This window comes from Manis javanica, chromosome 9, assembly GCF_040802235.1.
Source record: "Manis javanica isolate MJ-LG chromosome 9, MJ_LKY, whole genome shotgun sequence".
NCBI classification, from domain to species: Eukaryota; Metazoa; Chordata; class Mammalia; order Pholidota; family Manidae; genus Manis; species Manis javanica.
The window spans coordinates 55,160,384-55,183,097 of record NC_133164.1 but is presented as its reverse complement, the minus strand read 5'-3'; the positions used below and the strand labels follow the sequence as shown (position 1 = coordinate 55,183,097).

The following is a 22,714-nucleotide window of genomic DNA, read 5'->3' as shown; positions in this document are numbered from 1 at the left end:
GAATTAGAGCTGGAAGAGGATCTAAAGATCATATAATCAAACTCTCATTCTACAGATGAACAAACTGAGGCACACTGGGATAAGGTGACCTGCAGGCTGTCAAACCCAAAACTAGAACTTAGACAACTTGGTTTCTGTGGCTGACACTCTTTATACTATCTCATTATGTTGCTTAAATATGAACAAAGACAAAACTTGACATAAACTTGTATGTTTATATCAAAATAAGTTTTCAAGTTATGTACCAATATAAGTATAAAAACAGTAACAATAAAATTAATGAGATAGATACTATCTTTGCAGGAAAACTAAATTGCTGTGGCAACATGAAAATGGTGCAGACTTCTGCCATACAGCTGCTTTGGGGTTCACTGTGCTTATATATCATAGCAGCAACATGCTTCATTCCCCCCCCTCTGCCATCTAAATTACCAGGAAGCCTTCACTCAGGCTAGATCCCTAATACCATTTTGCCTTTCACTGGGTTGGGCATATCACTTGCATATTAAATCAATCCATTGTTTTTTAGTAGCTTAATTAACATAGTCTACATTCACAAACAAGGAGGGTAGAAGCTGAATCACATGGCAATCCTAAGCTAAAAGAGTCAAGTTGATTATTTTTTCCAACTATATGAAATTAAAACACACAATTTAAAATTTGTTTACAGGCTCTAGTTTGAGAAATGCTACACCATATCCTGTTGCCCTAAAGGCACATACAGTAGTGAAACTTCCCTCTGTTCTGCTACAAGTATCAGAAACTGAACATTTTTCTAGAGTCAAGGCCTTTGCTTCATAAGGCTCTTCATCCAGTAATGTGTTAGAATAGGTCCCTGGTAATAGAAAAACACCAAGAGCCAAGAGGCAGAGAAGGGCAGAGAAAGCAGAGGAGGTGCAGATAGGGACCCACAGATCTCCTTACAGATCTCATAGACTCACTTGGCCAGCTCCACTCAGTTACTAACATCTGAATACTGCCAAAGACCCCTGCTGATACAACCTTGCAAGAATAGCTAGTTATAGTTCCAAAGTGCCACTCATCTGCTTCTCACTTTAACCCAAGGAAGAAGTTGGTGGATATTATGTCCTCTTAAAGAGTGAAGAAACTGAATGCTAGCATACTCCCAGGCCCTAGTAGTGTTAAGCAATGGGGTAGAAATACCTGAGAAGTCATGGAGGTAGTTACAGAGACTACAGCATCGTGCAGGGAACTACCAGATGTTGTTCTATATCCAAGAGTGGTAGAAGAGACTGGAGCTACATTTGGGCCTAGAGAAGAACTAGCTATTTGGTACCAACAGCTGGGATCCCCTCGGTTCTCAACTGTTTCCCAGGGAGGTTTTCTCTGTACCCAGGGTGAGGTCCAGCATCCCATCATATGCTCCTGTGGCATCCTGTACTTCCCCTTGTTAAAGGATAATTTTCAGAAAAAAGTAAAAGCATGTCTCTTATGCAGATAATGAGTTAATGAAGTAGAAGGATTGCACCAAACAGGGAAAGACTATAAAAACTGGGCAGATTATAAAAATAACCAGATGTTTAAGAAATGGTTAGTACTTGAAATACATAATCTTTAAATTTTGGGAAAATATTTTTAGTATTTATAATATAAAGTAATATATAAATTATGTATATTTTGGGAAATAAAATAGGTTAAGTAGTCAAAAACATAATTATTAAACTGGAAACTAGATCTAAAGATATTTCTCCAAATATAGCATGAGACAGGGAGATGGGCAATATGAGAGGTTAAGAGACATGGAGGATAGAATGAAAAGTTTATATCTGCTCAGGGTCCCATCAAGAAGCAGAATTTATCTGGGATGGTTTATACGAAGAAACTTTAGTGAAGTAAATTAAAGAGGTGTGGACAGAGTTAACACCAACAATGGATGTTGGGACACTAGAGACAAGCAGCAGTGGGAAACCATTACCCTGGGGTTGAAGAGGCAAAGGCAGGACATCATGTTACCAGAGTCCAGTGAAAGTTGTGGCTGTGGTCTGGAGGGACACATCTACTGCAAGGGACCCAGTGGTAAAAGAGGGAGAGCAAGAAAAAATGTTCTCTCTCCTCCTTCCAATTTCCTGCTGGAATTTTCATCAGCTAGACTCAAATTGGAAACCAGACACTTTAGGGGTCTAAGTAATGCAATTCACATACAGGGAGCCATCACCCAGAAGCACAGGGCAGTGTACAGATGTAACAGATAGGGGGAGGGGGCAAATAAAAACTAACCACCTTGGCCATGATGATGGATTCAAGACTTCCAGCCTTGGCAGTGCAAAGGTACTATTTGAAGTCTGAGCAGTTGGTAGATTTTCTTTCCCAATTATTTTCCAGAGACACTCTTGATTGGGGCTGTCATACTGCAGCAGTCCACTTCTAGTTGGTGCCTATATATTGTTCAGAACCATCTATAAGCCCAGCCTAAAATTTTTCCCCTGCCATCTGGCCATAGGTAAATCCCAATGATGACATAGGTGTGATCTGGGGGAAAGGTAAGCAATGCAGCAGAACTACATGCCATGTGAGTCTGAGCTATCTACCCAGGCAGTGCTGTGACCTGATCAGGACACTTGTGTAAAGGGCAGACCTGTCCCTGGAACCAGGATGCCTGACAAGACCTTCTCTTTCCTGAGCAACATGAAAATATACATTTGAACCAGTTAGTACTTTTTTGTAACAGGGCATTTTTAACAAGCATGAGTCTTAAGAGCACTACAGGCTTTAGGGAACAATCATAATAATTCAAAAATAGGTAGGGGACTTGAATAGACATTTCTCCAAAAATATATCAATGGCCAGTAAGCACATGAAAAGATGCTCAATCCATTAGGATGGCTACTCTCAAAAGAAACAGAAAACAATAAGTATTGGCAAGAATGTAGAGAAATCAGAACCCTTGTGCAGTATTGGTGGGAATGTAAAATGGTACAGCTGCTGTGGAAAACTATGCAGTTCCTCAAAAAATTAAAATAGAATTACAATATGACCCAGAAATTCCACTTATGGGTAGACATACAAAGGAATTAAAAACAGGGCCTCAAAGAGGTATTTCTACACCTGTGTCCATAGCATTATTCATAACAGTGAAAACATGGAAGCAACCCATGTCCACTGACAGATGAATGGATAAGTGAAATGTGGTATATACATATAATGGAATATTATTCAATCTTTAAAAGGAAGGAAATTCTGTCATATGCTACAACATGGATGGCCCTTGAGAACATTATGGTAAGTAAAACAAGTCAGTCACAAAAGGACAAATACTGGATGATTCCACTTACCTGAAGTACTTAAAGTGGTCAAAATTACAAAAACAGAAAGCATAATGGTAGCCGCCAGAGGCCTGGGGGAGGGGAGAATAAGGAGCTATTGTTTAATGTGTACAGAGCATCAGTTCTACAAGCTGAAGAGTTCTGTGGATGGACAGGGGTGGTGGTTGCACAACAGTGTGAGTGTACTTAATGCCACAGAACTGTACACTTAAATATGGTTAAATATGGTTAACTGTACAGTTAAGTATGGTTAAAATGATAAACTTATTTTATGTATATTTTACATTATTAAAAATTTATCTAAGGCTGAACTGAACACTAGCTGACGCAGGTTTTGATTTCTTTGGGCATCAAAAGAGAAACTCAGTGAGTACAGTGATCAGTAAGAATAACACACTCAGTACTCTCATTACAGGTCTCACCGACTCCTTCATGACCTCAAGATACCATCACCAGAGAATCCCACAAGTAATGAGCCAGTCTTAGGAGGTCATTTCCATTTGATGCAACAAGTACTTATTGCATTATCTACTATGTACAAATTATGGTAAAATGGCACAAAGGGTACAGCAAATAGCATAATGATGCAATTAAAGATGAAGTCCACCAGTGGTTTAGCAGTTCTTGGATATTTGTAACCCTGGCTCTAACTATAAGGTACAAATTCCTTTTAAGTCTAAAGGTATCAGAACTCACATACATTCAATGGAGATAAGCAGTTGCTTATAGTTAGTCGACTTCTCTTTCCATAAAGAATCATGGAGTATTCTAGAAATATATTTCCAAGATTACAATTAATGAAGCAAAACCTCTTAGGAAAGAATGTAGCTATACCTACCAAAGTCATGCAATGAAACAATGTGATTTGAAAGTCAGGATGATCAGAAGAAAATTAAGAATTGTGTAAAATAACACAGGAGTTTACAGGGTAGGTACACAGTCCACATAGTGTGCTCTTTCTAGAGGTCTCCCCTAACTGTCAAAAGTCAAAACAAAATTCTAATCACAGAAATATTAAATTCACTAAATAAAAAGCAAGTGGTTAAAAACTGAAACAGCAAAATGTTGCCATTTATCCTGTTCAAGTTTGAACTAGACATTTAATACACTTTTAAAGACATATAGTTAAAATACAAATAGAATATTAGATATGCTACTACTCCCACTTTCCCCCACTTATGTAACTTGGACATATTCCAAGCCAGTCCCCTTTGTTTTATGGTTTTAAACTACAACAGTATAATACAATTATATGAGGAAATTACCAATTCTTTCTGCTCTGTGAAGGTTAAATTTTGTGTCAACTTGGCTATGTTAAAGTGTCCAGTTGTATGGCCAACACTAGATGTTGCTATAAAGGTATTTTGTAGATGTCAGTAACATCTATAATCCGTTGATTTAAAGATAATAACCGGTAACATGGGTGGGCCTCACCCAATCAGTTAAAAGCCATGAAAGGAAAAAAACAGGTTTCCTGGAGGAAAAATTCTGCCTTAAGATTGGAACAGAAATCCTGAGTTTCCAGTCTGCTGACCTGCCCTACCACCCTACCAATTTCAGACTTGCCAAGTCCTCACAACTGCATGGGCCTATTCTTTAAAATAAATTGTGTATGTATATACATACAGGCTCTATTGGTTCTATTTCTCTGAAGAACCTTAATATAAACCTTTTAAATCTATTCTCTAAATATGTAAGTTGATGTTTTTACCTTAAGAAATGAGTTCATGGTGTATGTAGGAATATGTACCCTAACTTCTTCCCACTTGACCACGTATCATGGATACCTTTCCTTTCTCTCACCTAATAACACTAACATGAACACCTCTCTGGGTCAGCAGGCTGAGATCTAACTCATTCTTCCCAGGAGCCATACAGTAAGCCATTATACAGACTGTGACTGAAGCAGAGAGATACACAGACATTCAGGCATCAAGGTTTCAAAAAACAGATTTATACACAGCCCTTGTCTTGTATTCCTATGCTTTGCTTCAGAGTGTACCTACTTATAATCTATCAAAAATTTACCATCAGATTTTCCCAGCTGCCAATTTAGAAATGAATAGCCTGGATTTAAGGTCAAATGTGTCTAACAGGTGCCATAATTCAAGTGAGGGTTCTATTTATTCACAGGCCTTTGAGCAACAACAGCACCTAGCTGTTCTCACTGACCTTCATGTTAAATTAGTCCTGTACAAGGATTTCATTTAATCTTTCAGGTAGGAAATCTGAGACAAAAAGTCTCCTCCTTTTTCCTAGTTCTCTTTTTTCAATAAAACACTATGTTTAATTCAAATGTTCAGAGGACAGGCACCTAGAAAATATTTTTAAGTAACAAAATTAATAAGCCAGGTTTGCATTTCATTCACTGGTTCTTTCATGCCAACCAGGTGTGTCTGCCTGGGCCACAGTCCCTAGTCCAACCAGGTGTGTCTGCCTGGGCCACAGTCCCTAGGATTCCAGCTCCTGCCTCTAGCCAACACCGAAAGCTGGAAGAACTGAGGGAACTTGATGGGCAAAGCGCTGGTGTCATCACACTGGTGTCCTCAATCCCTAGGGTGCCTTGCCAAACCAGCCCGAGTCAAATTCACCAGCCTCTACGGAGGGGCAGAGTATTTCATAAATGGGAATTCACACAGATATCCGTTAATTGGTAAGAAGATCCCACTCCCCTGTGCAGAGAGAAATGTCTACAGCCACTTCCACAAATGCTCTACCTCAGCCTCTTTGGAGGTTGTCTTTGTTTAAAGATTTCTGTTTATCTAAAATAACCACAAATCATTTTTTTATTATTACATACTAATCCAGTTTATTAAATAATTAAACAAGGCTTATGCTACATATTCCAACATTGTTTAAATAAAGAGCTCAAAATATAAAGGCTTATGAAAACTTTGCAATCTATATAATACATACTATTTCTAGTATCTAAATAAATATGGAGAACAGGAGCCATTTTTTTAATATCACAGATCAGCAACATTTAGTATCAATGAATACACAAATCCACAGGCAAACAAACAAACAAACAAACCCATTTTCCTCATTTTGGTAACAAAGCTAAAAGTCATTTTACCACATCTGAGCAATACCCAAGGGAGCAGGGGGACCGGTAGCCTGAAAACGAGGGGACCACATCTCCCTAGTCCTTAAGTTCTTCCTTAGTTATTAGAAGCTTTAACAATTGCAGTAACTCTTTCAGAAAGCAGAAGAACCAAAACAGGGGATGGTTCTGTTCTATAAAGTGTTTTATAAATCTACACTGAAGAAATATACTTTTTTCTCTTTAAAATGTGCTTGTTTTACAGTGAGGTTTGAGTTTCTTTTCATCCTGGTATGAACATGTACATAATTTGAAATAATTGATATAATGAATATTGCATGACATTCACTCTTCATATGGTCTTCAAAATGAACTTCCTTCTACTCTTTTAGAAATTATTTGTACACTTAAAAAATAGAATGTTTTCATTAAAAAAAGGTTCATAAAAATAATCCGTTAAAATTCAAGGAATTCAAAAGTGGAATCCTTTCTACAGAAAGCATTTACCACGCCAATGGAATGTTTCGGGAAGAAGAAAAAAATTTCTCGCTGAAGATACACTTCAGTACCAGGAGCGAGGCCTAAATGCGTGACTCCAGAGTCACATGCAGAGGGGGCCAGGGATATAGGGACTCTCATCTTAGTCTTTAAGCAATTAATGCCTACATGTCACTCCATCACCCTTCTTTCTTCCTTTCCTTTTTAATGGTTTTGCCTTAGATCATACTTTTGGAAATACAATTCTGCTTCACAAAATCTTTTTCAAAGTAAACCTTAATAAAGAAGACAAGGTGAAAGAGACTGAGAGGAAAACTGCCCAATCCCCAAGAAACACTCAGGTTCCTTCTACTCTGCTTCAAAGGAGGAAGCAGCCCAGGATCCAGACATTTGCCCAGCATGTCCTGCTCTTGGGGCCCCAGATAATAAGTATTTAATGTTATCCACGGGTAGACCCTAAGGTACCTAAGTAAACACATTTCTTTTCCTGGGGCCATCTTCTGGGGGCTCTCAGGGTCACTTTTTATATTGAAGAGAGTAAGACGAAGATGAGAAAGAAGAGGGAGAATGATTTATCTTGTTGACAGAAGAAAGGAAGATATTACATACCTTTATCAGAAACTAGATTAACAGGTGCAGCACTAAACAAATTTTTTAAAATTTCAAGCAAGTGTTTTTCCATCCAAACTAATAAAGAAATCCAAGACAGCAAATACTTTAACAAACATGACCCAAACTAAAGTAAAAACTAGGAATCTGAAAAAATACTCTTTGATTCACTTACAACATTTTGCTAAGGAAAATGTAATAAAACCTTAATTTATACAGTGTCTTTTCTTTCACAAGGCCTTTAACAAAGAGTTTCACTCAGGATTACAGTGAGAAGCACGTAATAAAACGACTGCCTTCTTTACCCAGACTGTTTATGCTGGGATTATGACTGTAGGACAGAGAATGTCAACACTTATCCTACAAGGCACATAGTAGCAGCTACTGTTTTCTTCATTTGACCCTCACATTGATGGATATTATTCCCATTTTACAGACTGGGAAGTAATAAAACTGCTAAAAATCAAAGCAAATTACTAACAATGCCCAAGACAACCCAAGCTGCTTGAAACACTTCCCAACGAACAGACCTTGGACCTTCGAAGCCAACTTATAATACATACCATCTTGAGTTTGGATAATAATGCTTTGTAACAATTCCTCACAAAGGTCAAGTCTTCAAAGGCTTAAAAATCACTTACTGTAAGTGAAAGATCCTGCCAAAATAGGAAATTATAAAACAGTGCAATATTCCAGGGACCTATTTCCTGCACTGTTTATACCTGGATCAAAAAATCCATGTTTCCAAGTGTGAAGTTTCTTCAGCTGATAAGCCAAAGTCCCAGGAATTCAGGAATAGTAATACCCTCTCTTAAAGGCTCCATTCCCCGGTTCCCATGAGCTTCCTTATTCTTTAAAGCAGGCTGGTGTGCTCAGCTAGGAGCTAAGGTCAAGTGTTACTCCCTCCCAAAGAAAACAACACACAGTTCCCGATCTTGTTGCAAGTTCTCTTTAGCAAGAAACATGCATTTCATATGTTATCTTGATGTCAAAGGGCGCTTCGATGGTAAGGACTAGTGTTTGGATATCATGGTTTATACCACTGACCTTCTGGTGTGAATGTCCAATGCCAGCATGCTACAATCTGAACTAACCCAGTCTTTGCTGCTTATACTTCCAAATCTGCAGTAAGCCCAGCAGTGAGAAAGAAGCAGAGCGAAACACCGAAGCTCTACTGTTTTGGAAGTGAGCAACTTCAGAGCACCACCTCATGCAGCCTTGACTTGTCATAAATCCAATTTCTTCAACTGCTCATATGTCACAAAGAACTGCAGGCATCAGTTAAGGGTGACCCAAAAAATGCCATCTTAACAATCCTGACACATAAAAACAGCCCTACTGTTTTTCCCAGCTCTTTATTTTCCCAATCCATTAATAACAGATATATCTGGGCAGACTATGTGCCAGGGATATGATTAAATATGAGGGACTACTTCCTTATCCACCCCAAAAAGCCTCCCCATCATAAGCCCTCCCCATATCAGCTTGGAAAAAACCTCACAGCTGAGATGTATCAATCCCCTAGGATCAGCTCTGAGAGCCTCTTCTAGGATGAACACACTGTGACTAGCTTTTGTTACTGCTGTGTAGGTAAGACTTTTCCCAGTTGTAAATTCTGTGTGAAGACAAAGACAGCATGCCCCGGGAAGCTGTTCTCAAGCGTTCCGATAGGCAGGCCTTCAGGAAGAGAGAGGCACACATAAAGAGAAACAAGAAAATGGGGGAAGTCAACATGTCCTACAACTCTACAGCCCTTGCATGTCTCATTGACTGCCATTTCTTCTTCATGTCTATGAACTCCCACTTTGGCATAGAGGAAATAAGGCTGATCAGTCAAATAATTCAGGCGTTGATTCCCGTTTATCCTCATGTACTCTCTAAAATCAGCATTCTACAGCACTGTGCCAAACCACATCCTCCCGAGGGTGGTTAAGGATGTACAATGAACCCTTGTGTTTTTAAATCATGATACTCTCTGTAATCATAAATATTCTCAGCTTCCTGATTACAGTCTGAAAAAATTTTTTTATTGATATTACTTTTCAATAACACCATCACTAAACCACGATTCATACAGCCTAGTGCAGAGATTTTATACCTCCTAAAAAGGAAAGTTATTTCTTAGAATCAGAGGAACTCAAAAGATTGAAACCTACTTGTAAATTATAATTAATAATATGTTTGTTTATACAAACAATATTTTTTTACCTACATCTTTTTTTAGATCTGTGGCAACTGAAAAGGATACAATGATATTCCAAGGACCAAGCCTCAACCAATTGGGCCAAAACCCTTTATAGAGAGCAAAACAACCTTCATTCTTCCACGTCTACGAGGGAAAAAAAGTTAATTTCCAATTTTCCAATTATGTCAAGTCCATTAATAATTAGCCAGAATGAACTAATCTATGTTTCCAAAAAATAAAATCCTGTTTGGAAGGACTAAGTAAGAAACCACCCCACCCTCTGTATCTTTGTTCTTTAAAGACTTCGGCATGGGTGGGGACTAAGGCTCCACACCAAATCGCTCCACACCCAAAGTAGACAAACAGCAGGTGAATCAATAAATGAGATTTAATTCCAACTAGAGTCTTTTGCCTCCTTGCCATATGGGCTCACAGATTGGCTGGAAATAAAGCAGCAAAGCTATGGTGGTAAAGATATAATTCAGAGCATATTTCATGTTGTTAGATGGATAAAATATAGGCTGTGTCAGCATCATGACAGAAAATAGGAACCATAAAAGCGGTTCCTCATCTTTAGTGACAGTCTAGCAGGGGAGACAGTCATTTGTAAACAGAAGACCCAATTATTTAAACTGAGAATCATAGTAAGATTGATGTGTTCCTTTGAGAGACAGCTAAACAAAGGATGGTCATTTCAGCTTGACTCAACTCAATTCCAGGAAGGACATATTTTGGAAGAAAAAACACTTCTGCTATGATCACAGAAAATATGACTATTTTCTCACCCTTGACAGCAGAGCTGAGGTATAAAGAAAATGAACTTTCATTTCTAAATAGTCATATAGATTTTGTATTTGTAAAAGTCAGACCCAGTGTGGCAAAACCTGTGCACCATCACAGGGCTTTAGAGTGTTACTCTCTGAGAAGTCAAAATTTAGTTACCTAGGGTAAATCAATAAACTCATTAAATATATAATATATATAAACATATATATATATATTTGGGGACAGTTCCATTGATTGAAGCAATCCACTAGAATACTAAAGATTAAGTAAAATGAACTTGCTTATTGCATAAGTGTCCCTTATTACTATTAATTATACTAACAACTCTTAGTAGATTATTCTAGGCACTATGCTAACTGTTTTGTAGGCATTATCTCAATCGTTTTTATAGTAATTCTATGATGTTATACCCTGTTTCCCTTATGAGGAAACCGAGGTTAGAGAATGCGTACATTGACCAATGTCACAATTACAAGTGACAGATCTATAGCTTTGTCTTGCTGTAAACCCTTGTGTTTTTAAATCATGGTAAGAAAGTCCTCAGAGGGTAACGTGGAAGCTAATGAGCTATGAAAGGAATTCACAGATGAACATCTCACCTGTAACAAGCAATCCAGGGTACCTGTGTAGCCAGAGCATCTGCCATCTCGAAGGACTCGCTGATTCATCATACGTGTTCTCACAACATCCACAGGGTTGGAGGTAAGCGCCCCAGCCAGACCACAGGTAAAGCTTGAACTATGAAAAAGAGACATTGGAATAACAAAGAGTTCACCACCACAGAGCTACAACCACCACTACCTAAGGTAGCAAACAGCCTCCTCCCAAACATGTTAAAGTAACATGTAACAAGAAGAAATGTATGGAGAACAAGGTCCATATTTAGAGAGCTGTGTGAACTTCTAAAACACCAGCACTGATTATACTGCCTTAAAAATTTTAGCCTTAATGGAATCATAGGGTATTATGCTCAGTGAAGGGAGAGAGAGACAAGTGCCAAATGATTTCCTTCATTTGTGGAGTAAAACAACGAAGCAAAACTGAAGGAACAAAACAGCAGCAGACTCACAGACTCCAAGAAGGGACTAGTGGTTACCAAAGGGACTAGGGTGGGGGAGGGTGAGTGGGGAGGGAGGGAGAAGGAGATTGAGGAGCATTATGATTAGTACACATGGTATGGGGTGGGGATCATGGGGAAGACAGTGTAGCACAGAGAAGACAGTGAATCTGTAGCATCTTACTATACTGATGGACAGTGACTTCAATGGGGTATGGGGGGGATTTGATAATATGGGGGAATGTAGTAACCACAATGTTTTTCATGTGAAACCTTCATAAGAGTGTATGTCAATGATACCTTAATAAAACAATAAAATAAAAAAATTTTAGCCTTAGCTAAGCACATGTTTCAGGTTCTGGAATGTCAAAGAACTATAGAAACATGAAGGAACATCCTCAAACCATGATCTATTGCAGCAACCTACAAGTAGCCTCAGAATAATTTTAGCCATTTCATAATCATACTGTTCTTAGAGATCAGAGAATAAGATTTCTTCACTGTAATGCTTACTAGGGGTCTCAGGTTCCACTAAACTTTCAGTCTCACTAACACAGACCTTATTTGGTATCAATGAAGTCAGAGCAGGGTTTCTCAATTTCAGCACTACTAATATTTTGGACCAGATAATTCGTTGTTATGGAGGTCCGCCCTGTGCAATTTGAGATGTTCAGAGGCTACCAGGCTTCTACCCAGCAGGTGTCAGTACTGCTCTCCCTAGTCATAACTCTCAAAACAGTCTCCAGAATTGCCAAACGTCCCAAGAGGCAAAATCATCCCTCAATGGACTAAACTATGCTATATCCATACTAATCTGCAGCTATTCAAAATAAATGAAGTTGTTATGTCCTGACATGGAAAGATACTTGAATATATTATTTTTTTAGCAAATAAAGACAAATACGACTTATACATGGAATCTAAAAACAAACCAACAAAAACAAAACAACAGTTGAACTCATAGAAACAGAGAGTGAAAAGTGGTTGCCAGGGTCTGAGGGGTAGGGGCAATAGGAAAAGGTTGGTAGAAGGGTACAAACTTTGTTATAAGACAAATAAGGTCTGAGGATCTCATGTAAAAAACAGTAACTACAATTGATAACACTGTATTACACAGCTGAAATCTGCTAAGAGAGTAGAACTTAAATGTTTTCATACACACGCAAAAAGAGTAAATATGTACACGGATGTATTTAGTTAACTTGAAGGAGGAAATCTTTCACTATATATCCACATCAAATCATCATGTTGTACATTTTAAATATGACAGTTTTGTTAATTCTACCTCAATAAACCTGAAAACATAAATGAGAAAAAATAAAAATAAAATAAGAGACTACAAACCATGATCTTACTTGGGTAATAAAGTACATGTAATGTACTTTTGTAGACATACTTGCATATATTACATATGTACTTTCTGGAAGGTACGTATAAACTGCTAACAATGGCTACCTAAGTAAATGGATAAGGACTTTTACTTTTGTCCTGGTTCACTTCCATATTGTAATTCTTCAAATATGAGAATTTATAATACTTTTAGAATAAACTTTTTTTACAGTATCTATAAATTTGTAAATTTCCACCCTAAACTCCTGCATACTTAAAATACTGATTTTTAAAAAATCCATAAACATACAGCAAGTGGGTGTAGACAGTGTCTTCCATCAGGCCTGAGAGAATCAGATGCTTCTTGGTGAAGTCATAGACAGGCAGCTCCACGCCAACGACGATAGCAGCCCTCTGAGCAGTAAGGGACACACCCTGGGTAAAAGAATTAATAATAAAGATTCAGAAATCTTACCATAGAATAAGTCTTCCAATTGTGCAAAGGCTCTACTCCACAAACTGTGGCCAATTTTTGTGTTTCCAGCTGGCAAGCAGAAATGTAGAATGACAGAGCAGAAAAGAACAGAGGGTAAGTCAGAAGCTCCAGAGTCTAATTCTGATTCAGGCACTAACTGTACGACTTTGGCCAGACCTTGGCCAGGACAAGTCACCTCTCAGAGTCTCTGGTTTCCTTGTACACCCTGAGAGGGTTGTACTGGACAACCTGCAGGATCTATTCTATGAATTGTAAGTGCCAGAATACTAGGAACTAGCACTCCATACCAGCACTTGCTGAGTAACACAGTCTCACATTACAGCCATGAAACCATACAGATCAAAAAACTCAATGTAACTTTAACCTAGAAAACCCCATTCCATAAAAACTAAAAGAAAAAAAGCCAACAAAGGAAGTGCCCCATCTTCACAGTATTTCTTCTGTATGATTATTCAACAGGTACTTTAAACCAGGACATATTCCTGTATTTCCACTTAACAAATAAGGAAGTAAGGAAGAAGGTATCTTCAAGGGCAGATATCAAGCTTCTTCCCTTACTCTACCATGCCATTTGGAATAAAAAAATTATGGAAATAGGAAAAATAAGCTCAAAAAATGAAAAAAGGGAATAACTAAGTCAGCTGGATCTGTTTTTCAAGTTTACCTTCCACAGTCCTCGTGTTCCCTCTTGCTGGTAAATGTTAATGAAGTTGCCTATCATTCCTCCTTGAATGTTGCTGCTTTGTGCTTGCATCCGTATCTAGAGATTTTAAAGACTAACATGAGAAAGAAACTTGCATATTTTTCCCCACATGTAGACCTCTGTAGAGCATTCAATCTGTCATTTAATGACCATTAAAAGAAAGAAATTATAATATAATTATTACTATAATGCTAGTTTGAAATATCCTCAAGTAGACTTAAAATTTTTGAGGATTGGGTCTTAGGCACTTTGGAGTCACCAATATGTATCTAGTAGAGTCCTCCAGAGAGTCCTATATTTCTATATATATAGTAGCTCATTAAGCATCAAAAGAAATTTTTTTTTAAATACTCTTTTGAAAGGAAATAAAATGGCATATTTCCTATAAGTTACTAAGTGGGAAAGAGAGATGATGGTAATTCTAAAGCTTTAACATAATTAAGAGTAGCCAATGTCCTTGGCAGCACTAAGCATGGGAAAGTCTATTTCCTAAATTAGTTACTCCAAGCCATTACTATTTCTAACCAGCTAAACCAAATGGTATGCAGGCAAGCGAGCCATGGGATGGCCACATGATGCCCGTCACATTTTGTTAGAACTTGAACTTACAGATAAACTTTACAATGGCCATGGAATTCACATAACTAAGAAGCCAACATAAAAATAATGTTGGATGGAGCTCTCTGCATTTTTAAGAATTAAAGAGATTTCTCAATAAAAAATTGGTACCTTATCTTTGTTTAGGGAGTAAATATACATTACCTCTAACTTTTAAAGAGATCTGTTAAAACTAGGCTAACAGGAAAATAAACCAATATACAGGAACTGCTTTTCTGTTAGTCTGATAAACATTTAAGAGATAAACAGGAATATGGATTTTTTTCTAGCAATCTTACCCCAACAGAGGGTTAAGACTAAATAAATACAGCACATAGCAAAAGTGCCTTCACACTTGCCATGCCTTCACCCCGTGTAATTTGTGTACTAAACATGATACTACATAACATTTTGATGTTTGTCAGAATCTCCCACTAGACTGAAGGCTCTCTGAGGGCAGGGTCCTTGTCTTATTCATTTCTGGATCCTAAGCATGCAGTACTCCAACAGGTACAAAGTAGAAGCATAGCAAATGCTGGTTAAATAATGGTAACAAAGGAGAGCAGGGGAAGGACAGAGGCATATCCTGAGAGTTCAAAAAGTAACCCATGCCTAATTTTTTATTTTATTTAATTAGTTTATTCCTTTGCATTATTCCAAAAAGTATTTAAGGAGGCTGTACCTGTGGTATCGTCAACAAGGTCATCTAATGTGTTATATCTAACTGTGGTAAGGAATTATTTCCTTTACTATTTTCTAAAATCAAATTAATGGTAACATAATACATTCAAAAATGGTATTAATGATCAGACTTATGTCAAATTTGCAGCCCATCTAATTTTTTATGAACCAATACATCAAGGGAATTTTCATTTTCAATGAAAAATGAAATTCAAATGTATCAAAGCCTAAATTTCTCTCTGTTTATTCACCAAAAACCTTGTTTTCAAAATGAGCTCCACTTTTGAGTTTGTCTGTATCTGTAGGAAATCCACCTAGTGGATATTTGTAAGTTTGAGTCTTCACAGAACTTAAATTATAAACAGATTCATACATATACAGTGTATATTATATGCACAGATTTTCATTATCCAAATACTGTTCTCAGTAAGACAATGTAGAGTGTGCCTATGAGATATACATAGCACTGCTTACTTTCAAAACATCAGTTGGATTAGCAATGGCTGAGGATATGACTCCAGAGAGAATTCCACATACTACATTTATCAGTAGGGTTTCATCTGCAAATAAAGACATATTATTAGACATTTCATACACACAGAGCTCTTCATGTAATTCAAATATAGGTGTAACTCACTCATATACCACTTGTTCATCTTAAGAGAAAAAAGTAACCAAGTAATGAATCAAGTAATTTAAAAAGGATTAGGAATGTTGACGGTTAAAGGGACTCATGTAGCAAAATTTCCTGACCCCTAAAAAAGGAATGTGAATTATCATGTAAAGTGACTAACCATCTGCCAGTTCACTTTTGTGTGTAAATGCAGACCACTGTAGTAATTAAAATGAGGTTTATCTTGTGGGAGAATAAAAATAATACTTCTACGAGATAACATGGAGATAAAGTTTTCAAGCACATAGTATATTTAATTGGAAGCTTATTGAGGCACTTCCAAAACATCTTGCTCCTGTTCACCACTCTCATACAACAGGTGACTGGTGCTGGCCCCATAGTAAAAAAAAAGAAAGTTCTATGGATTGAAGCAAAGTCAGAGAATTAACCCAAAATAGAGTATTAGAACCCACTTCTTAATACTAAGAAATGCATTCACTGCTTTCCTGAAAAACAGGTGAGAATTCCTATGATTTTAGAACATTTTAAGTTGGCTAGAACCATAACACCATATCCTCTAGCCTAGGCATTTTGGAGATGAGGATAACTAATTAAAATGTTTGTTGAGATTGTTCCTTTTAACTGTTTCTCCTCTAAATTCAGCTAGTAACTAACTGACTTGCTTTAAGCCCAGTTTAGAATTTGCATCCAGAGTTCTCCTCAGCAGCACTGAAGTTACAAAGAAGCTGAAGAAAATCTGATCCAAAACCACCTGAATAAAAAGACAAACTGCCCACCTCCTGTCCTGTCCACAGTGCAGAAAGGATTCCCCACTCACCTTCCGGGCGTTCAACGAATAAACGCTTCAAGCTCTGGTAAGTGCCTATCTTGATGGTGCCATAGGAAGCCTGGCGCAACATCGCAGGGGCAATCCTGTCAAACCAAAGTACAAAGGGCAAATAATTTCTAGAATTCATTGAAAATCCTTGAGAAAACCCATAGGCAGAGATACAACCACATATTTGCCTTTCACAATCAAAACTACACTAAACCAGATTTTTTAAAAATTCAAAATCCAACACTAATATAGGTGGATTCAGCTAAATTTGTGCAAATTATTAGTTCACTAAGTGAAGGCTCAGGCCCTTGTAACTAGCCTCAGAGAAAATGAAAGTGAACGGGGGGCTCCAGTCACTGTTTTAAAATGAAAAGGGCTTTCCTTTCTCAGTACCAAGCACCTGGTGAAATCTGCCCCCTGAAGGCATCACTCTTCTGCTGCTGCTCTGGAGCCCATTTCCAAACTCTTGGGATCCCTGTCCCAGTGACTTCCTCTCCCTCCCACGATGCTCCCTGACCCCAGGAGCCCCTGGGCACTGCACTAACCAGTTCTGTTCTCACCCTCCCTACTTCCTCTAGAACCGCAGCCTGGCCTCCCTCTACCTTCTTCACCACAACTTCCCTCAGTAGGGTGACCAACTGACATCTTTGTTGCTAAATGAAATGATGCTTTTCAAGCAGCAAATTATACAGGCTCTGCAGTATTTACTACTGTCCAGCCTTTGTCCTACCACAGCCATCTCCTCGCCCATGTCTCCCCTCTGCAGCATCTGTGCTCTTCGGTTCCCCAGGATTCTGCCCTAGGCTTTCTTCTCCCCTTACTATACACACTCCCTGGGTGAGCTCACCTACTCCTATAGCTTCTGCTGTCAAAGACGGATGACTCCTAAATTCATGTTCCCAACACTGATCCAAAGATGCACTTCCCAAGTCACATGTCCTACACCTACCTCCAGATCAAGCCCTGCACTCAACGATTCTCTTCCCTCGCCAATCAGCTCTCTTCTGCTGTTTCCTAGACCAGGGAATGGAACCTATCTCTACACTAGCCAAAACCAGAAATCCAGACATTAGCCTTGTCTTCTCCTTTCTCAACACCCCCTCATCTATTAAATCACATATGTTGACCCCTTGCCCTAACTAGCTGTCCTGCCTGTCTTCTTTCTCTCCATCCCAAGACAACACCTCAGGCCAGTCCTCGTCCTCTCTGCTTCCCATGTGACAGCCTGCTTCCAGTGCTACCAGTCTCTAATCCTTTCTCCCCATGGCAGGCAGGCTTCTTTTTACAATGGAAATCTGATCACGTCATTCCCCTACTTAAAACCCTTCAGCAGCTTCTGCTGTGTCTATAAGCAAAACTCAAGTGCTTCCAGGTACCAGGCGGATGCCATGAGTGAGTAAAATGTGAATGACAGAGGTTTTGGAAAACCAGTGAATGCATCTGTAACTGGTTACTATTATTATCAGCAAGTGAATGTAGGGCCAGATGTTGAATTTTCCCGAGAAGATGGAATCCCAGGTTTTTCTGTGCAATATTTCATGTGTAAATTATTGGCTCAATTGAAAAACAGAATCTTCCAGGAATTGGTAGGTGGAAGGGCTGCGAGGTGCTGTTTGGGACCTGTGGTGTCCTGGATAAAAGGCACCTGAGGCTGTACAACCCCTGACCCCTTACTATGCTCCAGATCCTTCTCCTACTCACCAACTCCCACTCACATGCACACTCCATTACTCTCAGTTCCTAGAATCTACTATGCTCTCCTGCAAAGACTACGGCTCTATAAGAATTTAGTTTCCCTGTAACTCCTCCTGGCTCACTAACTCATCTCGATTCTTCAAGATCAGTTCTGGAACCTCCCAGACATAAAACCCACCCCCTTCCCTATATCCACAGTCTGGATTGATGTCCTGCCTCTATCAGACTCTAGAACTTAGCGAGACGCCACTGTAGTCCCTGGTTTACACATCTGCAGCCCCCACTAAATGACAGCTCCCTCAGGACAGTGTGCTGCTGCAGATCCCCATTGTCCGCCCACATCCAGTCCTATACCTTCTGTCCTGCTCTGCGCCCCGAGAGTCTGGTGCCTGTGGACTGTATCAACCAGGGCCCCTGACCAACTGACATTCAGATGGATTCAGCCAGAAGATGGGAGGAGAGAGGAGAAAGAAGCAGAGATCATCCATCCTCTTCTTCCTGGGTACTACCAAAGCATCCTTGACAGCTACTGTTGGTTCTCGCAGGCCCTGGCAGGCGCTACTAATACCATTCCTGCCCTTGTCCCTCTGGTCCTAGGTTTGGTTACAATTTCTCATTTTGTTAGTTTCTAGGTACCTCAATATCCTTCACTGAATCCCTTAACCCCTAAAAAGCCCCTCATTTAACCACCCGAGTGAACTGTTTCCTGCGGGGACTCAGACTGACAAAGGCAGAACTCTGCCTTCCTTTCTCTCCTACTCAGAACGAACAGCGCACGGAACACTGAATGTTGGCTGCAGAAAAGAGCCATTCATGGCAATGCTTACCCATAGGGAATACTATATTATTTTCATTATGGCAAAAATCTCAGTGGTTCAGAATAGCTGAGGGGAAAGGCTATTTTCAGAGCAAAAAATTTAATTACAGGATGTTTCTTAAACATAACTTTTGCATTATGTGTAGTTGAATGTAACAAAAACATAATTTTTTTACATTTCCTACATAAAAGACAAACATAAAAAATAAGGTTGAAATGGAAAATCTACCATGCTACTTGTTCTTTTCAAATACACCTCAAACTTTTATTACTTTTTCTCTATGAAGTCTATTGGAAAGGTCCACATAAAACTGTAAATGCACAAAGATCTACTTACCCTGAATACAGTGCTTTCAACCCTTCCTCTCTGCCTATCCTCAGTAACGCGTGCAACATTCCACGATACCTAATTTCTTTAAAGTTTGCATCATTTGTCTGGCCTTGAATCTGGAGCCGTGTCTTGGTTAAATCAATTGGAAATGTACCTTAAAATTTTTAAGAAAATAAGCATTTCACTTAGTTAATAAAAAGAAATTCCACTAAAGGAAACATGCACACACATTACTGAGGAAACATTTAGATTATATGTAAACTAAGAATCAAGAAATAAGCAGATGCTTTGCAATCTTTTTTCTATTAAAAAAAATAAGAACCAAAAGATTTTTTTTAAATGCATAAATTATTTTCCTTTCTTTACATTTTTATTTAGTTCCAACTTATTCCACATAAGATTTAAGGAGACTGCACTGTTGTAGAAAGTAGATGCAATGATGGAGTGACTTACACAAACAAGAAATCCACTTTAAAATGTAAGTTGGTATTCTTTACATATGCGAAGGCTAACATTGGATTCAGTATGAAGTAAGTTTTTTTTCTAAAGGAATTACTTTGTGTCATCTAAAAGTAAATGTTATGCAGTTAAAAATGTTTAATACAGTACCTGATAGATGGTATATAATACCCAAATATATAAAACCCACAGTCAGTAAACTTGACTCTCTGTGTCAGTGGGAGAGCCCACCTCACAGGGAACCTATACTAGTGGCTAGGTGGGTGGTTAATGGACCTAACCCCTCAGGCCTGGTCCTCACTGGCTCCTCAGGCACAGCCACTGTCCCAGGACAGCAGCAACTGAGCCGCGGAAGCAAATGAAATGTCTAGCCCAGCACCTGGCACTCAGCAGCTGCTCAGTTAATATTTGCTGAATGAATGATCCCAGGGAATAAACAAAGGGAAAAACAGAAGCTGATACGGAAACCAACTGATGTGGAAGTCACAAATAGGATTATGGGTAATGTGAGTAATTAGAAAGTGATTGCATAATGACAATCAATCGAATCTGGCTCAGGGGAGACCTTGGAGCTCCCAAATCCTCTTTGCAGCCAAAAGTGCCAAAGTGGGGAAGAGGGCAAGGAAAACAGGGACAGATGTAATTTACAAATGATTCAGAAACTTCTGTTTGATCAACAGGTTCAGCTTTCTCCCCACTAAACTTTGAACCCTGAACTGCTAAAACATAAGCAAAATGACATCTTTGTCTCAAAAGCAGACAGAAAGAAGGAAAAGTTTGAACTGGTATGTGGTGTGAATTTAGTGGAAGCACAGAATGTGCATTTATGAAACAATCTCAAACACCAAATCCAGACCATAAGCGTTAATCATTATCACAAGCAGCAGGCAAACTGACATGGCTGCAGCCCCCTGGGCTCCTTACCGCATTCTGCCGTGATGGAGGCTAGCCCTCCGTACACAAAGGGCTTCCAGTTGAGGGCCGACATCCTGACCACTGTCCTTTCTGTGATTCACAGACACATAGCCTCCAACAGGGTTTTTCCTGGACACAGAAGTAAGACATTTCAAAGTCGTGATCTTGCACACGAGCAGTTTCTTCTTTGACTTGTGTAGCCTTTGGAATGCGCGATCCGAAGTTGTCACTGAAACCCTCCTGCCACATTCCCAAGGGGAGTCTCGCCTCAGTAAAGCACAGCACTCCTATCCACTAAACCCCGATTCAGCAATGCTATTCTCACTGTATCAGCAGCCTTAGTTCTCATTCAGACCTTACGTAATCCAATACACTGGTATCCTGACTGATGTGCACTGTATGTATTACGTGTACCACAATGAAGGCTGTTTTCTGGGTAGTCTATTTTATCTAAAATCTATTCTGTGCTCAATAAATATTTGCTACTTGTTTGTCACTGTGAGCTGCTCAGGTACAAAGGAGAGAAAAACATGGTGACCCACTCCCGTAAAGTAAAATGACAGTTACTTAAAATTACCAAAATATACTTCTAGTTTATACTGTGTAAATGGTAGCTTCCTTCTCTTACCCATACTATGTTAATAGGTGGGAGGCAGCTTAGTACGAAGGCGAGAGGCCAACTCTGGCGTCAGAGCCACACCACCTCCTTCTTCAGGAAGTTCCTGTACACCTCTGTTTTTCCTTCAACTAAAGCATCATCACTAAAGCAGCTGACACAGTTAGGGGTAGAGCCCATACTTATATTCAATAAGCTAAATAAAATGCCTAGCCTTTAGGCCTATTACGGGGATTAAATTTTTTTTTTAACTAGCACAAAAAAGGCACTCAACAAATGTTGCTTTACATCCTCTTCTCTCTTAATAGGTCTTGTGACATATATTCACACACCTGCCACAGCCAGGTCCCCCACATACATTTTATGTTCTGCAGTTTTATGTGATTTCAATTGGTGTATCTGGCCTCATGTCCATTAACAGGAGACAAATGTAAATTAACACACTTCTGTGTAAATACTACCAACTATAATTATTGTTGGTCTAAACTAAAATTTCGAATGGTTTAGTCATTAACAGCAAGTCATACACCCAGTGTTTTTACTCTGCATGTTTCAGGAGTTCATAAGTCTACATTTCCCAAGAGAAGCCTACCACAAGTCACTACTGCCAAGAATGTCAGTTCTCAACAAGACCAAGGGACTTGCTTAAACTAAGAGAAAAGAACCCAAAGGGAATCCTAAACAGATTTGCCAATAGCTATTTTCACTTATGGACACTAACCATATTTAGAGTAGTTATAAGAGAATAAGGTAACAGGCTCCCTAAGCAAGGAATCTGAAAAATCATCATAGGCTCTATGTATTTCAGTACCAAGTATAAGCCCTGCCCACCAAAACTCATCTTAGCTCCCTATTATCCTTGAAAACATTTAATAGTATCTGTACTTAACTGATTGATGTTTAGCCTTACTAAACTCATAACTAGTAATGATTCACACTAGTTCTAGACTGTCAGAATACAACAATAAAAAAATAATTCATTTTCTGTCCAGTAGTACCTTCCTTCCTAAAATTATTTGCTGAATCCAAGTTATAAAACATAACCAGTAACTACACAAGAATGCCATGGGAAGTACTGTAATTTGCTATTACAAAAGGTTCTGGTATAAAAGATTTCAGTGCATCTCCCCAATAAATTTGGGCAAGGAGGACAGGAAACATA

General features: G+C 38.8%; 1 protein-coding gene across 7 annotated transcripts in view; it reads right to left on the bottom strand.

Moving 5' to 3' along the window:
• Positions 1-6,065: 6,065 nt before the first annotated feature.
• The window catches only part of SLC25A30 (solute carrier family 25 member 30), a 133,294-nt gene continuing 116,645 nt past the window's right edge, over positions 6,066-22,714 (bottom strand). For 5 of the 7 annotated variants that reach the window (XM_073212608.1, XM_073212609.1, XM_073212606.1 and 2 more), the window contains 9 exons: positions 20,946-21,065; positions 19,569-19,716; positions 16,720-16,814; positions 15,743-15,828; positions 13,952-14,047; positions 13,102-13,226; positions 11,005-11,143; positions 9,683-9,763; positions 6,066-8,702 (listed from right to left, as the gene is read on the bottom strand). In XM_073212608.1, the coding sequence (XP_073068709.1) occupies positions 8,661-8,702; positions 9,683-9,763; positions 11,005-11,143; positions 13,102-13,226; positions 13,952-14,047; positions 15,743-15,828; positions 16,720-16,814; positions 19,569-19,716; positions 20,946-21,009 (876 nt within the window). In that variant the 5' untranslated portion in view covers positions 21,010-21,065 and the 3' untranslated portion in view covers positions 6,066-8,660. The remainder of the gene's footprint in view (positions 8,703-9,682; positions 9,764-11,004; positions 11,144-13,101; positions 13,227-13,951; positions 14,048-15,742; positions 15,829-16,719; positions 16,815-19,568; positions 19,717-20,945; positions 21,066-22,714) is intronic. The other 2 variants (XM_073212611.1, XM_073212612.1) reach the window with 2 other exon arrangements.